Source organism: Cervus canadensis, chromosome 20 (genome assembly GCF_019320065.1).
Source record: "Cervus canadensis isolate Bull #8, Minnesota chromosome 20, ASM1932006v1, whole genome shotgun sequence".
Lineage (NCBI taxonomy): Eukaryota > Metazoa > Chordata > Mammalia > Artiodactyla > Cervidae > Cervus > Cervus canadensis.
In genome coordinates this window covers 3,698,783-3,716,166 of record NC_057405.1, presented here as the reverse complement: position 1 = coordinate 3,716,166, position 17,384 = coordinate 3,698,783, and the positions used below count along the sequence as shown (strand labels likewise).

Below are 17,384 nucleotides of genomic sequence, written 5' to 3'. Positions count from 1 at the left end.
AGGCATGAAAGTGAAAAGTGAAAGGGAAGTTGCTCAGTCGTGTCCGACTCTTAGCGACCCCATGGACTGTAGCCCACCAGGCTCCTCCGTTCATGGGATTCTCCAGGCAAGAGGACTGGATCAAGCCCATCTATGTTACTGCAAATGGAAAATTTTCATTCTTGTTACATCTGAGTAGTATTCCATTGTGTGTCTGCATGTGTGTGTGTGTATATATATATTCTGGCCTGTAGAATTCCAGGGACTGTATGTATGGTCCATGGGGTCACAAAGAGGCAGAAACGACTGAGTGCCTTTCACTTCACTTCACTTCATACATACATATATGCTTTCTTTATCTTCTCTTTTCATCTGTTGATTGACTCTTAGCTTGCTTCCATGTCTTGGCTGTTATAAGTAGTGCTGCTATGAACATTGGAGTGCATATATCTTTTCAAATTAGAGTTTTCTCCAGGTACATGCCCAGGAGTAGGATTGCTGGACCATATGGTAGTTCTGTTTTTAGTTTTTCAGGGAACTTCCATACTGTTTTCCATAGTAGCTGCACCAATTTACATTCTCACCAATATTGTAGAAGGGTTGCCTTTTCTCCACACACTGTCCAGCATTTATTATTTGTAGACTCTTGTGTCTGTGTGCATGTGTTTGTTTTTTTAATTTATTTTTAATTGGAGAATAATTGCTTTACAATATTGTGTTGGTTTCTGATACATCAACACGAATCAACCATAGGTATACATATTATTTGTAAATTTTTTGTTGATGGACTTTCTGACTGTTGTGAGGTGATACCTCGTTGTAGTTTTGATTCGCATTTCTCTAATAATTAGTGATGTTGAACATCTTTTCATGTGATTCTTGGCCATTAGTATGTCTTCTTTGGAGAAATGTGTATTTAGACCTGCTGATTTTTTTATTGGATTGTTTGCTTGTTGTTGTTGTTTGATATTGACTTGTGTGAGATTTTTATATGTTTTGGATATTAACCCCTTGTCAGTCACATCATTTGCAAATATTTTCTCCTATTCTATAGGTTGTCTTTTCATTTTGTTTTGTTTTTTTACGGTTTCCTTTGCTATGCAAAAACATTTAAGTCTAATTAGATCCCATTTGTTTATTTTTGTTTTTATTTCCTTTGCTTTACGAGACAGATTCAAAAACTATTGCTATAATTTATATCAAAGAGTGTTCTGCTTGTGTATTCTTCTAGGATTTTTATGTTCTTACATTTATGTCCTTAATCCATTTTGAGTTTATTTTTATATATGATGTGACATTAATTTTATAAAGAGTAACATTTTAATAGCATTCTTTCTCGTTTCCCTAGCACCACTTACTGAATGAAGAGACTGTCTTTTCTCTATTGTATATTCTTGCCTCCTTTATCATAGACTAATTGGCCATAAATGTGTGAGTTTGTTTCTGAGCTCTCTATTCTTTTCCATTGATCAGTGTGTCTGTTTTTGTGCCAATATCATACTGTTTTGATTACTTTAGCTTTTACTGTAGTCTGAAGCTAGGGAGCATGATGCCTCCAGCTGTGTTCTTCTTTCTCAGGATTGTTTCGGTAATTAATAGTCTTTAGTGTTTCCATAAAAATTTTTAAATTATACTTTAGATCTGTGAAAAATCACCTTGGTATTTTATAGGAATTGCATTAACTCTGTAGATTGCCTTGGGTAGTATGGTCATTTTAACAGTTTTAATTATTATATCTTTCTAGCTGTTTGTATCATCTTCAGTTTCTTCCATCAGTATCTTTTTAAAAATACTTAGTTTATTTATCTATTTCGCTGTACTGAATCTTTAGTTGAGGCATGTGAATTCTTAGCTGCAGCATGTGAGATGTAGTTCCCTGATCAGGGATCTAACCCAGGCCCCCTGCTTTGGGAGCATGGACCACCAGAGAAATCCTCCATCAGTATCTTACAGTTCTCCCATTACAGGTCTTTTACCTCCTTGGGTAGGTTTCTTCCTAGATATTTTATTATTTTTGATGCAGTAGTAAATGAGATTGTTTCCTTAATTTCCTGTTCTGATTTTTCATTGTTAGTGTACAGAAATGCAACAGCTTTCTGTATATTAATTTTGTATCCTGTGATTTTACTGTCTTGATTGATGAGTTCTGGTAGTTCTCTGGTGGCATCTTTAGGGTTTTCTATGTACAGTATGTCATCTGCAGAAAGAGGCCATCTTACTTGTGAGCCGGAAGCTGAGAACCCACCTGCTGCCGTGACCTCATCGCTGCCGATGGCTGTTCTGCCCGTTGGCGGGCCCTGGCCCAGTCCTGCTGCATGGCAGGCAGCCCCACTCAGGCCTCAGAACTCCGCACTGGCTTCCCAGGTGGCATGTTGGTTTAGTTCATATTCCCTTGCTCAGCCATCCCTAGAACAAACCTCTGGGCTAAGATACATAGGACTAGAGGAGCTGGTGGCATCAGCTCCACATATTATGCTAAAATGTCCCTCTAGGTTTGACTTCTCCATTTCCTAACGGTAACCTCTCTTCCAGGATCTTGTTCCCTCCATTTCGTCCAGGATACCATGGTCTAGCCTATCAGGTCTTCCTCACCTGAAACCTGTGTGAGCAGAGGTTGGGTTTCTGGTTCCTCCTCTCCCAGAAGGCTTTTTTGTTTGTGTTTTATGTGTTATTTGTGTGAAAAGCATTATAAATCTATTACAGTGCAGTACCCTATAACCGACTGTGTTAGCTGTGTACCTTGGCTAACTTTGTTGAACTTAAGAACAAATTGGACTTACGAACATGCTTTTGAAACGGAACTCATTTGTATGTAGGGGACTCACTGTTAATGTATTTCCAAATAATATATGCATCAAGGTAGAAACCAAAATGAAAATTAGGAAGTATTTTGAACTGAGTGAAAATAAAAGCTCAACATTTCAAAATCTGTGGGGTGCTGCTAAAGTATCTAGAGTGAAATGTATGGCATTTAAGTTTTCATTAGAAAAGATGAAAGATGTCAGATCAGTGAATTCAACTTCCACCTTAGGAGACTGGTAAGGAAGAGCAAATTAAACCCAAAGTAAGCACAAGAAAGGATAAACTACTGAGAGCAGAATTCAGTATAATAAAAAACAGAAAGTAATCAAAGTAAGCAAAAGCTTGTTCTTTGAGAACATCAATAAAATTGATAAACCTCGAGCCAAAGTGATCAGGAGAAAAAAAGACATGACACAAATTTCTAGTATCTATATTTCAAATCCTGAAAGATGATGCTGTGAAAGTGCTGCACTCAATATGCCAACAAATTTGGAAAACTCAGCAGTGGCCACAGGACTGGAAAAGGTCAGTTTCATTCCAATCCCAAAGAAAGGCAATGCCAAGGAATGCTCAAACTACTGCACAATTGCACTCATCTCACACACTAGCAAAGTAATGCTCAAAATTCTCCAAGCCAGGCTTCAGCAATACATGAACCGTGAACTTCCAGATGTTCAAGCTGGTTTTAGAAAAGGCAGAGGAACCAGAGATCAAATTGCCAACATCCACTGGATCATCGATAAAGCAAGATAGTTCCAGAAAAACATCTATTTCTGCTTTACTGACTATGCCGAAGCCTTTGACTGTGTGGATCACAATAAACTGTGGGAAATTCTGAAAGAGATGGGAATACCAGACCACCTGACCTGCCTCTTGAAAAACCTGTATGCAGGTCAGGAAGCAACAGTTAGAACTGGACATGGAACAACAGACTGGTTCCAAATAGGAAAAGGAGTATGTCAAGGCTGTATATTGTCACCCTGCTTATTTAACTTATATGCAGAGTACATCATGAGAAATGCTGGGCTGGAAGAAGGACAAGCTGGAATCAAGATTGCCAGGAGAAATATCAATAACCTCAGATAGGCAGATGACACCACCCTTATGGCAGAAAGTGAAGAGGAACTAAAACGCCTCTTCATGAAAGTGAAAGAGGAGAGTGAAAAAGTTGGCTTAAAGCTCAACATTCAGAAAACTTAAGATCATGGCATCTGCTCCCATCAATTCATGGGAAATAGATGAGGAAACAGTGGAAACAGTGTCAGACTTTGTTTTTGGGGGCTCCAAAATCACTGCAGATGGTGACTGCAGCCATGAAATTAAAAGACGCTTACTCCTTGGAAGGAAAGTTATGACCAACCTAGACAGCATATTAAAAAGCAGAGACATTACTTTGCCAACAAAGGTCTGTCTAGTCAAGGCTGTGGTTTTTCCAGTGGTCATGTATGGATGTGAGAGTTGGACTGTGAAGAAAGCTGAGTGCCGAAAAATTGATGCTTTTAAACTGTGGTGTTGGAGAAGACTCCTGAGAGTCCCTTGGACTGCAAGGAGATCCAACCAGTCCATCCTAAAGGAAATCAGTCCTGGGTGTTCATTGGAAGGACTGATGCTGAAGCTGAAACTCCAATACTTTGGCCACGTCATGCGAAGACTTAACTCATTGGAAAAGATCCTGATACTGGGAGGGATTGGGGGCAGGAGGAGAAGGGGACGACAGAGGATGAGATGGCTGGATGGCATCACCGACTCGATGAACATGAGTTTGAGTAAACTCCAGGAGTTGTTGATGGACAGGGAGGCCTGGCGTGCTGAGATTCATGGGGCCGCAAAGAGTTGGACACGACTGAGCGACTGAACTGAACTGAACTGAGAGGGTGAGAGGTGCCATTGGTACAGATTTTACTGGTATTAAAGGAAAATAAGGAAATATTATGTGTAACTTTATGCCAATAAATTTGACAATAGTTTTTGAATTGAATTTATAATTAAAACTCCATGCCCTAAAAAGTCTATGGGAGCTGATAAGCAAATTAGACAAAGCTGCAGGATACAATATGAATATGCAAAAGTAATTTATATATCTATATACTGGTAATGAAAAATCGGAAATGTAAGTTAAAAACAAAGCCATTTCTAATTGCATTAAAAATATTAATATCCAGTTGTAAATCTGATGTGACCTTGGTTTGTGCAAAGGACTTTTAGATATGACACCAAAAGCATGATCCATTAAAGAAAATTGCTCCCTGGACTTCATCAATGAAGACTTCTGCTTTTTGAAAGACACTGCTAGGAGAATAAAACGACAAGCTACAGACTTGGAGAAGACATTTGCAGATCACATATCTGATAGATATAAGATATCTGATAGATATAAGAGCTTTTACAAAGAACGTTCAAAACTCAGTAGTAAAGAAACAACCCAGTATAAAATGGGCAAAAAATCTCTCCAGAGAAAATGTATGAAAGTGAGCATGTTAGTCGCTTGGTCGTACCTGACTCTTTGCGACCCCGTGGACTATAAGCCCACCAGGCTCCTCTGTCCATGGGCTTCTCCAGGCACGGATTCTGGAGTGGGTCGCCATTTCCTTCTCCAGAGGATCTTCCGACTCAGGGATCGAACTCAGGTCTCCTGCACGGCAGGCAGTACCATCTGATCCACCAGGGAAGCCCCAACGCATCACTCGGTGTGGGACATGAACCCCCGACCCTGAGATTCAGGGTCTCAGGCTCTACCGAGAAAATGGATAGATGACAAATAAGCACACGAAGGATTCTCAATATCTTCAGTCACTGGAGAAAAGCAAAGTGAAATCACTGAGAGATGCCACAGTGCACCTATTATAACAACGAAACTTAGAGAGGCTGGCCATACCTCATGGTGGCAAGGATGGGAAAGAAGTGAGCTCTCATCCATTGCCATCAAAGTGTAAAATGGCGCAGCCGCTTTAGAAAACAGGGGCTGTTTCTTTATAAGTTAGACTTACACGTACCAAATGATCCATCAGTTCTATCTCTGGGTGTTTACATGAGAGAAAGGAAGGCTTACATTCATACAGAGATTTATATACTCATCCAGAGGAGCTTTATCTGTAATAACCCAAAGCGGAAATACCCAAGTATCCACCAGTAGATGAATGGATGAGTGCAGGGGAGAGATTGTTAAGGGATGTAAAGAGACTTGGTGGTGAAGAATATGTTCAGTGTACTGATTGTGATTATGGTTTCAAAATCCATAGATTTTGGTATTTGCGGGCAGTCCTGGAGTCAATTCCAGTGGATACCAAGGGACTACTGTATTCGGAGAATACGTTTTGGGACTTCCCAGGTGACACTAGTGGTGAAGAACCCACCTGCCAACGCAGGAGACGTAAGAGACACAGGTTCCATCCCTGGGTTGGGAAGATCCCTGGAGAAGGAAATGGCAACCCACTCCAGTACTCTTGCCTGGAGAATCCCATGGACAGAGGAGCCTGGCGGGCTACAGTCCATGGGGTCACAAAGAGCTGGACACAACTGAAGTGACTTAGTATTGTTTCACAGTTGTGAAAATCTGCCAAAATATGTCAAGATTGCATGCTGTAGGCTATGCAATTTTATGGTGTGTTTAAACTCTTTAAAAAGTAAGTAAGAAGGCCTTCTCTGGAAGTCTTGTAGTTAAGACTCCACTCTTCCACTGCAGGGGACGTGAGTTCAATCCCTGGTCAAGGAACTAAGATCCCAAATGCCAGGCGACACTGCCAAGAAATTATTTAAAATTTTTTTAAATGAAATAAATAAGAATAAAGCCAAAAAGAAAGTGAGACTCACTATTGAAATTCATACTAGTGTAAACATTACTGGAAAATTGTTGCATGCTAAGTCACTTCAGTCATGTCTGACTCTTGTGACCCCATGGACTGTAGCCTGCCAGGCTCCTCTGTCCATGGGATTTTCCAGGCAGGAATGCTGGAGTGAGTTGCCATTTCCAACTCTAGGGGATCTTCCTGACCCAGGGATCAAAGCTACATCTCTTATGTCTCCTGCATTGGCTGGTGGGTTCTTTACCACTAGCGCAATTATTAGGCAAATTAAATAGATGTTTAAAATTTGTCAGTGGACACTTTTTAAAGCAAAGAACCCCTTGTAAAAGTAATCTTCACCGTTGAATATATCTTTCTCTTGGCTCCTAATGTGATGTACTGTATTTCCTTGAAGAGAGTGTACATGCAGTCTGCTGGAGCGATGATAGCACACTTCCACTTCTTTTCTAGAGCCTTTCATGACAGTGGTAGGGTTATGATAACTGTGCTTTGTCTGACGTGGTGGAGGGCAATTGCGATAGGTAAGTGGCTACATCCACTCCATCATACACAGTCCGTTTCGTTCCCATGTTAAATTACGTATTGTGATTAGATGTTTAACCGCTTGGCATCTTGGCCAAATTTTAGCCCAGAAACTTAAACACGTGCTTCATCAAGGCAGCATTGCCAATACTTCTGAATGATTCATTTCCTCTTAACACACAGTTCAGTTAATACTTGCACTGGGACTCAGTATGTGTGAAAGTTCCCTTTCAGTCCACTAACAAAATCAAAACTACCAAGTCTTAAAGTGGGTATGTGTTTTGAGTGTTTGGGGTGTTCCATTAAAAGACCTGGCTTTGTTTCCATGGGGTTTTAAATGACGCAGTAAGGGGAGAGGAGAAAAGTCAGCCATAGAACACAACTTTCCAGATGTTGTATGAGTTCACGGTGCTGACTGAGCAGAAGATGCTAACGGGCGGGTCTGCGCCTTCCAGCCTGGCTCGGTCAGGGCGGGGGCTCAGAGGAGGGCAGCATCCTTCCTCGCCGTCTCTCTGACTCGGGGAGCCGCGCTGACCCGGGCTGGCTTGCTCTCTTTCAGGGTGTGAACGGCATGTCTGTGGATGAGAAGCCTGGCTCCCCCATGTACGTGTATGAGTCCACAGTCCACTGCACCAACATCCTCCTGGGCCTCAATGACCAGCGCAAGAAGGATATTCTCTGTGACGTGACCCTGATCGTGGAAAGGAAGGAGTTCCGGGCCCACCGAGCCGTGCTGGCCGCATGCAGTGAATACTTCTGGCAGGCGCTGGTCGGACAGACGAAGAATGATTTGGTGGTCAGCTTGCCCGAGGAGGTACCGTACTTTGGTTTGTTCGCGTGGCTGCCGATAGAGACCTGTTGACTGGGAGGTGGACCTGGGAGGTGGGCGCAGCGTCACATCCCCGCTCGCGGGTTGATGATCAAGTTACCCACATGTTAGGTTTGTGGCTGAGCCGGTTTCTATTTGATGCATTTCAAGTCTCGGAAGCATGAATCTGAACCTCACCTGTGGCTCGCAGCCTCTCGTAGTTTCTAATTCACTTACTCTTGGGTTTTGAGTCGTTGGACCGAAGTTTAGTACAATCCTAGATGTGGGATCTGAATCACTGGGACTGTTGCTATGATTTTTCTCTTTCAAATGGTTGAAGGAACACTTGACTTCCCTTGAGAGTAAAAGAATGAAAGTATTCACAGCCCCTTCCTTGCCCAGGGGGCAAAGTAAAAGCAAGCAGTTGTTTTCACAGTTAATATAGTAAGATTCTAAGAAATGTAAACTTTGCTTTTCTCACCATTGTTGAAAATACCCTACTCAGGTTTCTTAATTACTTTGGGGAGTCCAGTCACTTCTGTACCTTGGGGACACTAGTGGACGCACTTGCTCTGTCCAGAGATGATACTCAATTGACTAATTTGAGCTGCCAGCACTCAAAAGATGGGCTTGATGCTGACATACCATTAAATTGGTCACCCCTTGGAACTGCCTGTGCGGTTTCTCTTCTTCCATCATCCTGACTGCTCTTCATTTTTGTGGGATAAGGGTACCAGTGAGCAGCCTTAGGCTTTGTGTTCAGGCCAGAATCCTTTCCTGGGCACCACCACCACGAGGGCCACCGACAGTTGCCCAGGCTGTGCACTGCACAACTCACAGCCATAGGCGTACGCAGAGAGCCCCGGAGCTGTGCCGCGACCCTCGGAGCAGCTCTTCACAGCACTCCTAGGAGAAGCCAAGGACCCAGCCACCCTGAGGGAACAACGGGTGCAACTGGCTTTGCGTCCCAGAGGTCCTAAATCCAGTGCCTCCAGAGGCCTGGACATCATATAAATGAATAAAGCAGGTTGTATATAAATATGGGCTTCCCTAGTGGCTCAGACGGTAAAGAATCTGCCTGCAATGCGGGAGACCTGGGTTTGATCCCTGGGTTGGGAAGATCCCCTGTTGAAGGGAACAGCTACTCACTGTAGTATTCTGGCCTGGAGAATTCCATGGACCGTATAGTCCATGGGGTCACAAAGAGTCGGACATGCCTACTATATAAGAAGTAGGCAATGGTGAGGCAAGCATCTGCTCTGCAGAAAGACATTCAGGTTCAACCTAAGAAATAAACGTTCACACTGCTATATACAAAATATAAAATAGATAAAACAGCAAGGAAGCTAGGGGAGCTTTATTGATACTAGTCAAAATAGACTTTAAGACAACATTATTTGCACAGGGAGCTAGATTCAATATCTTATAATAACCTATAATGGAAAAGAATCTGATAAAGAATATAGATACATATATATTCCTATATATAAGTTTGAAACACTTTGCTATACACCTGAAACAATTTAAATCAACTCCTCTTCAATTTTTAAAAGTCGCTCTGTACCCCCCTCCAAAAAAACCCAAAATAGACAGGGAGTCAGAGGGATCACCAGATCCAGTCCCGTGTTAAGCAATGTCTGCAAAGCAGGAGAGTGGCCAGCTGGCAAACCGAGGGTGATGCAGCAGTTTTACATGAATATTCTTTGTAATGTGCCCGTGTGAAAGGCTCCATTACTCCTCACACCACTGGCAAGAGGATAACTAAGAAGGTCCCAATACAAGATGCCAATCAGTTGAAGGTCATGTAATCGGGGCTGGGGTAGGGAGGGACGTTTATGTGCCAAGTGACGTGGGAAGGCCGAGGAGAGGCAGCTGCCTGGTGACTAGTGATCCTGAGCTGGACTGTCCTCGTCTGTGTTAATGGGCAGCTCCTTAATCCATCATGAGGTGAGAGGATAAATATGTAAAAGTCTCCATTTAAACTAGTAGGACTTCATCAAATGTAAGACTCTTTCTTCGTCTCTCGAGGGGCGGGTGTCAAGAATGCCTGTTGAATTTACTTTCGCTCTAGAATTCTCTGAAAATATCTGACAAGAATCCCACTTATCCACAACGGTTTTGGGGAGGGGGTGGAGTTTACAGTTAATTTACTATCTGTATCTGTTTGAGAACCACCTAATTTATGTTTTTTACTGCTTTTAAAAAGTTAGATTATCTTAAAATATATTTACAAATGAAAACCATATTTACATAATTTCGTCTCTCTTCCATGACTGCTGACCACATCTTAAAACTCCCTGGACCCTGTACCTTATAAGCTCTGGCCTCCCCCAACCCCAGTAAGCTCTGTAATCCTCGTCTAGTCACTTAACCTTTCCGAGCCCCATTTCTTACCTGTAAAAACCCCTAAAATTCTGAAGTCCTTAAATTATGTATCATAATACAATGCCAAGGCAGTAACACCTAACCTACAGGTTTCTTTTTAGATCAAATCCCTGATGATCACTTGCTTCCTTGGCACTGGGCACTCTCTGAAGTCAGAGGCACACTGCAGAGATGTCACACAAAAATCTGCCGTTGGAACTTTTCGGTTGCTTGTGTTCCAGTTAAGTGAGAATCTGCTAAATGCTGATTTTCTTCTTTCTAGTCGTGTGAAATGATTTCTGCCCCTGCTGCATTTCCAGATCATTAAAACGTTCTGGTTATTTATGTGCCTGAAACCTTCAGATATAACTAGACGTTTTTTTCCCTTCCTATGATATGTGAATTCATATTGTCAGTAACCCAGCCCTAAGCATCTCGCTGATGGGCATGCAAGCAAACCCCCATGGTGTTTTCCTTTGTGGGTCTGTAATTTTTTCTGAGACCCCCCCCTTCCGAAGCCTGTTCCTCTGCTCAGAGCCCCCTCCTGTGGCCCCAAACACCGGGCGTTGTTTTCTCTCCTTGTTGGGTGCTCACTGCAGGGTCCTTGCAGGCTGAAAGATCATTGTCCTACTTAGCTCAGTGAATGACTTCATAGAATTTGAATTAAGTGGTGAATAAACAAACATCACGAACACTACCTTGAAAAGTAGCTGCCTGGAACTCACTGGCATTTGGTTCCTATGATGTAAGAAGAAGCATTTCATTAGCTCCTTGGAAATCTTCATCATCATCCATCCTGGTCAGATCACCTTCTGGCCCTTGTCCCAGCCTTGTTCTCACTCGTCTCACTTCTGTGCTCTCGGCCGGCCAGCCTCCGAGCCTCTCATGGACCAGCACGGCCAAATCCGAAAGCTTCATCTTTGGCTGGGAAATCTCCAGATAGGAACTGCTACCCGCCCCCCTCTGCCCTGCTTAGTCGGCTTAGGCCCGACCCGGCTCCGGCCCGCACCTGCTGTCCCCTTGTGCGATTCTGACCCCCCGGCCCCCGACGGGCAGCGCCGATTCCTGCAGAGCTGAGCCCACCACAGTGCCAGGGCAGTCTCTCAACTGAACGGGGCCTCCTGGAAGTTAAAGAGTCAAGAAATCGTCCTACTCCCCCCCCCGCCCCCGCCCCGCCACAATGGGATGACAGAGAGCCCCTAGGGTTTGTGTGAGTTGAGTGTTGGCTCCTCATTGAAAAGCACATCCAGGACTGTGTGTTAGCAAAGACTAGGGGATAAGGCGTTGTCTTTAGTGCTTTCATTCAGCGATGAAACAGATCATCTGATGCGTAATAGTGAGCATATTTCGAGTTAAGCGGTGAAGAGAGAGTGGTTGATGTGCCGAGCATGGCAAAGCTGTTCTTGCTCTGTCGGCAAGGACGTGGAGAAAGGGACACCTTTGTGCACTGTGGCGGGGATGTCGATTCATAGAGCCGTCGTGGAAAATAGTATGGAGGTGCCTCAAAAAATTAAAAGTAGTAGAAGTACCATGCAATCCAGCAACCCCACTCCTAGTCTACATCCAAAGGAAATGAAATCACTCTCTCAAAGGGCTGTGTGCACGCCCACGTTCATTGCAGCATAATTCACAATAGCCAAAATCTGCAAACAGCCTGAGTGTCTGTCCACAGATGAATGGATAAAGAAGCTGAGGTCTGTGTGTAAATACACACATACATACGCACAAGAGAATATTATTTAGCCTTTGGTAAAAAAAAAAAAGAAAATCCTGATGTTTGTGGCAACATGGATAAACATGGAGGACATTATACTAAGTGAAATAAGCCAGACCGAGAAAGACAAATATTACATATTCTCACTTATTTGTGGCATCTAAGGAAAAAAGTCAAACTCATAGTAACAGAATGGAACAGTGGTTACCAGAAGCTGAGGGGTAGGGCCAAAGGAGAGATACTGATCAAAGGGTACACACTTTCGGTTATAAGATGAATAAGTTCTAGAGACCTAATGTACAGCATGGTGGCTGTAGCTAATAATAGCATATAATATACTTGAAATTCACCAAGAGCGTAGAGCTCAAGAGTTCCCACCACATACCCAAAAATAAAAGACAGCTGTGGGAGGTGACAGATAATGTTCATTTGTTTTCAGTGGTGATCATTTCATAGTGTACACATATATCAAAACATCTCATTGTCTACCTTAAATGTATCCAGTTCTCATTTGCCATCAATAAACAAACAAACAAGATGGAGACAGGTTATTGCCAAGGCTCTGGTACCTTTCTCTGGGCTTGTTTCCCGGCTTCTCTCACTCTCCAGAGAAGGGGAAGTTTCCCCCAGGGAATGGCAGTAGGGTAGGCGTATGTACATATGGCCCCTTCAGGCGGACCTTAGGTTTTCCTAAGTGTCAATGTATTTCAGACTTCTGCTCACTCACTGTCTTTATCTTTTGCTTTTCCCGTATCTTTCAGTGTCTCTCTCCCTCCCAGTGTTTTGTGACAGATCTTATTTTGATAGTGCTCAACAAAAGGGAAGACTGACCCAAAAGGATTCTGAAAAAAAAAAAAAAATGGCATTTGTTATGAGGTCTCCACCACAGGGTGCAGTGAAGAATGTCCCTGTGTCGTGCTGCTGGGCCCAGAGGCCAGCAGGGAAATGATGGAATCTTCTTGTCTGAAAGTTTTTAGAGGCGATGAAAGCCTTTAATGTTCCTGGAGTGGCTTAGGCCCAGTTTTTTAAAGAAGCAGTAAGACAGGCATGATTGTCTTTGGACAGCGCTTTCAGGATGTCATACTGCAGAAGGCGCTTGGTGCTGCATGGGCAGACGATGCCCACAGCGTTCCGAGCCCGAGCGTGATTCTTGCGGGGGTGGGGGGCGTCTCTGGAACGTGGCCTGACCAAGAAACGCAAAGCACTCCCCCACCCCGGAGCACAGAGCCAGCCCTGTGGCGTCCCCTCATTTACCGCCGAGACAAACCTCTGAAGTCGAGCAGGCCAACTTTAGGAGCTGAGGAGCATCAACCATGAGGGGCTGGGAAAACCACAGTCGGGACGTTGGCTGTAACTACACATGGGGTCTTGCGCAGACCGGTCAGCCTCCTTGAGCTTCTGTTTCCTCATTCATTCATTCATCCTGTAAATGTTCATCAGAGGCTGTGCCGGGAGACGGTGTTCTGGGTGCTGGATGAGACCAGGGGACACAGCAGAGCTGGCATTCCAGTAGGGGAGGAGAGAGAGGAGAGAAATAAATACGGCGTGGACTTTGTCAGATGCCGCCGGGGAAAATAAAACAGGGGAGGGGGTTAAGGACCAGCAGGGGTCAGATATTGCCATTCTGAATAGAGTGGCCAGGAGAGGCCTGATTGGAGGATGACTTTTTAAAAATGTATTTGTTTATTTTATATTTGGCTGCATCGGGTCTTAGTTGCAGTACGTGGGAGCACATGGGATCTTAGCTGCAATGCGAACACTCCTCTCTTAGTAGTGGCGCATGGGCTTAGTCACTCGGAGGCATGTGGGACCTTCGTCCTCTGCCTGGAAATCGAACCTGTGTCTACTGCCTTGGAAGGTGGATTCTTAACCACTGGACCACCAGGGAAGTCCCTGGGGAATGATTTTTGTATAAAGGCCTGAAGAAGGTGAGGGAGACAGCCATGCTGAGCTGTGGAGGAAGAGTGATGCAGGGGGAAGGGATAGCAAGGAAGAGGCCCTGGGGCGAGCACGGCCTGGCCTGTTTGATGCACAATAGTAACGTGAACACAGGGTCCGTGGGAGGTGGCACAGCAGAGAAGAATCGGGGACAAGCAGGGCACATCACCTTTCCTTGGAATGAGCTGGGAGGCCAGTGGAGGGTTTCACAGGAAAAGATAACTTTGACTGCTGGGTGAGGATAAATTGAAAGAGGACAAGGGCAGAGCGGGGAAAGCCTTGAAGATGCTGAGGCAGCAAAACCAGGCCTGACATGAAAGCCCAGATAGCTGCGGAGTGGTGATCAGTGCTAGATTCTGATAGTATTTTTTTTTTTTTTTTTTAATTTGCAAACATCTGTTTGTTTGGCTGCGCGGCTTGAGGGATCTTAGTTCTCTGATCAGGGATCAAACCTCGGTCCCGTGCAGTAGAAGTATGGGGTCCTAACCACTGGACCACCAGGGAAGTCCCTCTGGTAATATTTTGAAGGTAGCGTTTATGGGATTATTCTGTAGATTAAATACAGGGTGAAAGAGAGTTAAGGATGACTCCAAGGTTTGGGTAGACTGTTGGGAGAAGGAAGTTGCTGTTACCTGGGATTGGTGAAAGCCTGAAGGAAATAGGTTTCAGATGGTACGGGTGGGGCAGGATTAGGAGTTCTGTTTTGTACATAGTAAGTCTGAGATGCCTATTAACATCTAGGTAGAGTTGTCTGCCACACAGTAAGGATATACAGGTGTCCGATTCTTTGAGACCTCATGGGCTGTAGCCTGCCAGGCTCCTCTGTCCATGGGATTCTCCAGGTACGAATACTGGAGTGGGTTGCCATTTCCTTCTTCAGGGGATCTTCCCTACCCAAGGATCGAACCCGGATCTCTTGCATCGCAGGCAGATTCTTTACCATCTGAGCCACCAGGGAAGCCCTTTCAGAGTTGTCTGCTACACAGTAAGGATATACATGACTGAGATTCATGGGAGAAATCTAGCCTGGAGATAGAATTTTAATACCAGAGTATTGGGGATATTGAAAGTCCCAAGACCACATACAAATGCCAAATGAATAAGTATAGACAGAAAAAAAAGAGAGAGTGGTCTTAGGATTGATTCTTGAGTCTTTCCAGAACTAAGAGGTCAGAGAGAAAAAGAGGAGGCGATAGAGTAAACCAAGAAAGAGCAGCTATTGAAGTAGAAAGCAAAGAAAAAAAAAAAGTGTAATGTGTCAGAAGCCAGGTAATGAAAGTATTTCAGGGTGAAGAGAGTGATCAACTATGTCAGATGAAGTTGGTAGTGAGCTAAAGTGAAGGCTGAAAATTGACCATCCAGTAATTTGGAAGCCATTCATGATTTCGTTGAGCATTTGGGAAAGCAATAGGGCAAATCCAGTTGGGTTCTGTTCTAGAGAGAAGAAGAGAAGTATTTGAAGAAGCTCATGTAGGCTACATTTTTTTTTTTTTTTAGCCTTTGTTTTAAAGCGAGTAGAGAGGTGAGCCAGAAACTGGAGGGAAATAGAGTCACAAGAGATTTTCTTTAGGCTTTTGTTTTCAGGAGGGAGAAATTCCAGCACACTTGCCCCCGAAGATAAAGATTATCATTACTCACTCATACCCAATTTTCCTCTCTTTCGTGCACACACAGGAAGACCTCATTCACAGTCAGGAGTGCTGGGTAACCAGATCCAGCCAGTAAGAGGTGAGAGGAAGTCACACGTCACTTCTAGCCCGAGGCAGTTAAGAGTAGGCCTGAGCTCTTCCTGTCCTTTTGTATCCGTTGAACTGGTGTCAGCGAACTCCTAGGTGGTGGAACCACAACCCAGATTCTTGAGTCACTGTTGGAGGAGAGCCATCTGACTCAAATCAGACTGAACACGAATGAGGGATTAACTTTTCTGTTAAGGCATTAAGACTTGGTGTTTGTTTGTTTGCACAGCAGAGCTCATCTTGACTCATACTTGGGTGGATAGGAAAGTTCCAAAAGAGAGAGAAAACTTGCTGATATGGGAAACATAAGACTAGTCCCTAAAAGAATTGCTCTTGAGGACTTGAAAGAGGGTAGGATCTCCTGAGCAAATGGGAATACTCAACTTAGCAAGGTTCATCCTTCAGAATTGATGGAGTTGAACTGGATGATCCCTGGATACCTAGCCTAGGCGACAAGTTGATGGTCGTTGAATTTTTCGAGGTTCCTACTGGAGGGAGAGAAAAAAAAAATCCTGTAGGTCAGGGAGAGAGGCAAGATATTTGGATTGAGAGGTAGAGAAAGACCAGGGAGATGGAAGGCAGATTGGTCTGGAAAGGAGAGAATCATTCGGCTTCAGAAGAGATGTGAGCTCACTTCTCTTCTCTTTGAAAATCCTCCCTGACCTTTTGGAGGTGGTCTTATGAGAGTTCACAGATGACAGCTCAAGAGCTGTGGAACCCCTTGGGCTATTTGATAACCTAGAACACAGACAGCTTGTAGAAAATGTAGATCACTATTCTACAACCATTTCAGAAGTATCTTGAAAAAAATTATTTTCATTTAATGACCTCAATGTCCATGTGTGTACACAGGGAGTAACAATACTGGGCAACAATTTGCCTTTCAAGTCTGCTCTTCAGATTAATGAAATGTGATAAGTTAAACTTCTTGGAAGGATGGTGCTATATAGACAGTAGGTGTTATTATTCCCCTAGAAGGAAAGCACAACCTTCTCTGATGAAATGACTCTTAGCTCAGAGTCCTCATTAAAAGCTGTGGTGCAATTTTCCAAGTTGCATTAGTGAGACTTGGCAGCAGATGAAAAAAAAAACGAATAAAAAATAAGTCAAAATATCCCAGGTAACTACTTGCTGGCAAGTAAGAAGTTTTCAAGTCCTAGAATCATGCTGATAATTTTGAACTGCCTGAAGGCAGAACATATTTATAGTTACACAGAGGTGACTTCCAGCCCTGAAATCTGGGCCTCCGTCTCAGATGGGGGTGCAATAAAAGCAAAGCCACAAAATGGGGTGCTAATACTATTGTGATTCCATCTCTGAAGACTGCTTAGTGGCACTGCTACAGAGGTAAGGAAATCTGGGGTGAAAATAGCCACAGCAATAGCTAATTTTAAAACTGAAATAGATAAGCTATTTCCAAACCTCTTACATTTTCTAAATCCTGAGGCCAGTAAGTCCTATTTAAAGAACTTTAAGCAGAGATGTGTTCCTCTTTTGGCATAGTAGAAGGAGTTGAGTAGACAAAAAACTAAGACCTGTCTAAGAATTATTTTTAAGTGACCTGATTTCAAAGCCATTTTTAAGACTTTCTTTGACTATACCTATTTCCCCCTGTATAATGTAGGATGAAAACAGTCATCAACATTTTAAAATAGGTCCATTTATAAAACCTTTAACAGTAAAGTTGTTTGAAATTTTGTAGAAGTAGCTTCCAGTGT

General features: G+C 43.5%; 1 protein-coding gene across 2 annotated transcripts in view; it reads left to right on the top strand.

The window, feature by feature from the left end:
• BACH2 (BTB domain and CNC homolog 2) overlaps positions 1-17,384 on the top strand; it is a 375,591-nt gene that overhangs the window by 280,218 nt on the left and 77,989 nt on the right. For both annotated transcript variants that reach the window (XM_043438955.1, XM_043438956.1), the window contains one exon: positions 7,666-7,920. In XM_043438955.1, the coding sequence (XP_043294890.1) occupies positions 7,678-7,920 (243 nt within the window). In that variant the 5' untranslated portion in view covers positions 7,666-7,677. The remainder of the gene's footprint in view (positions 1-7,665; positions 7,921-17,384) is intronic.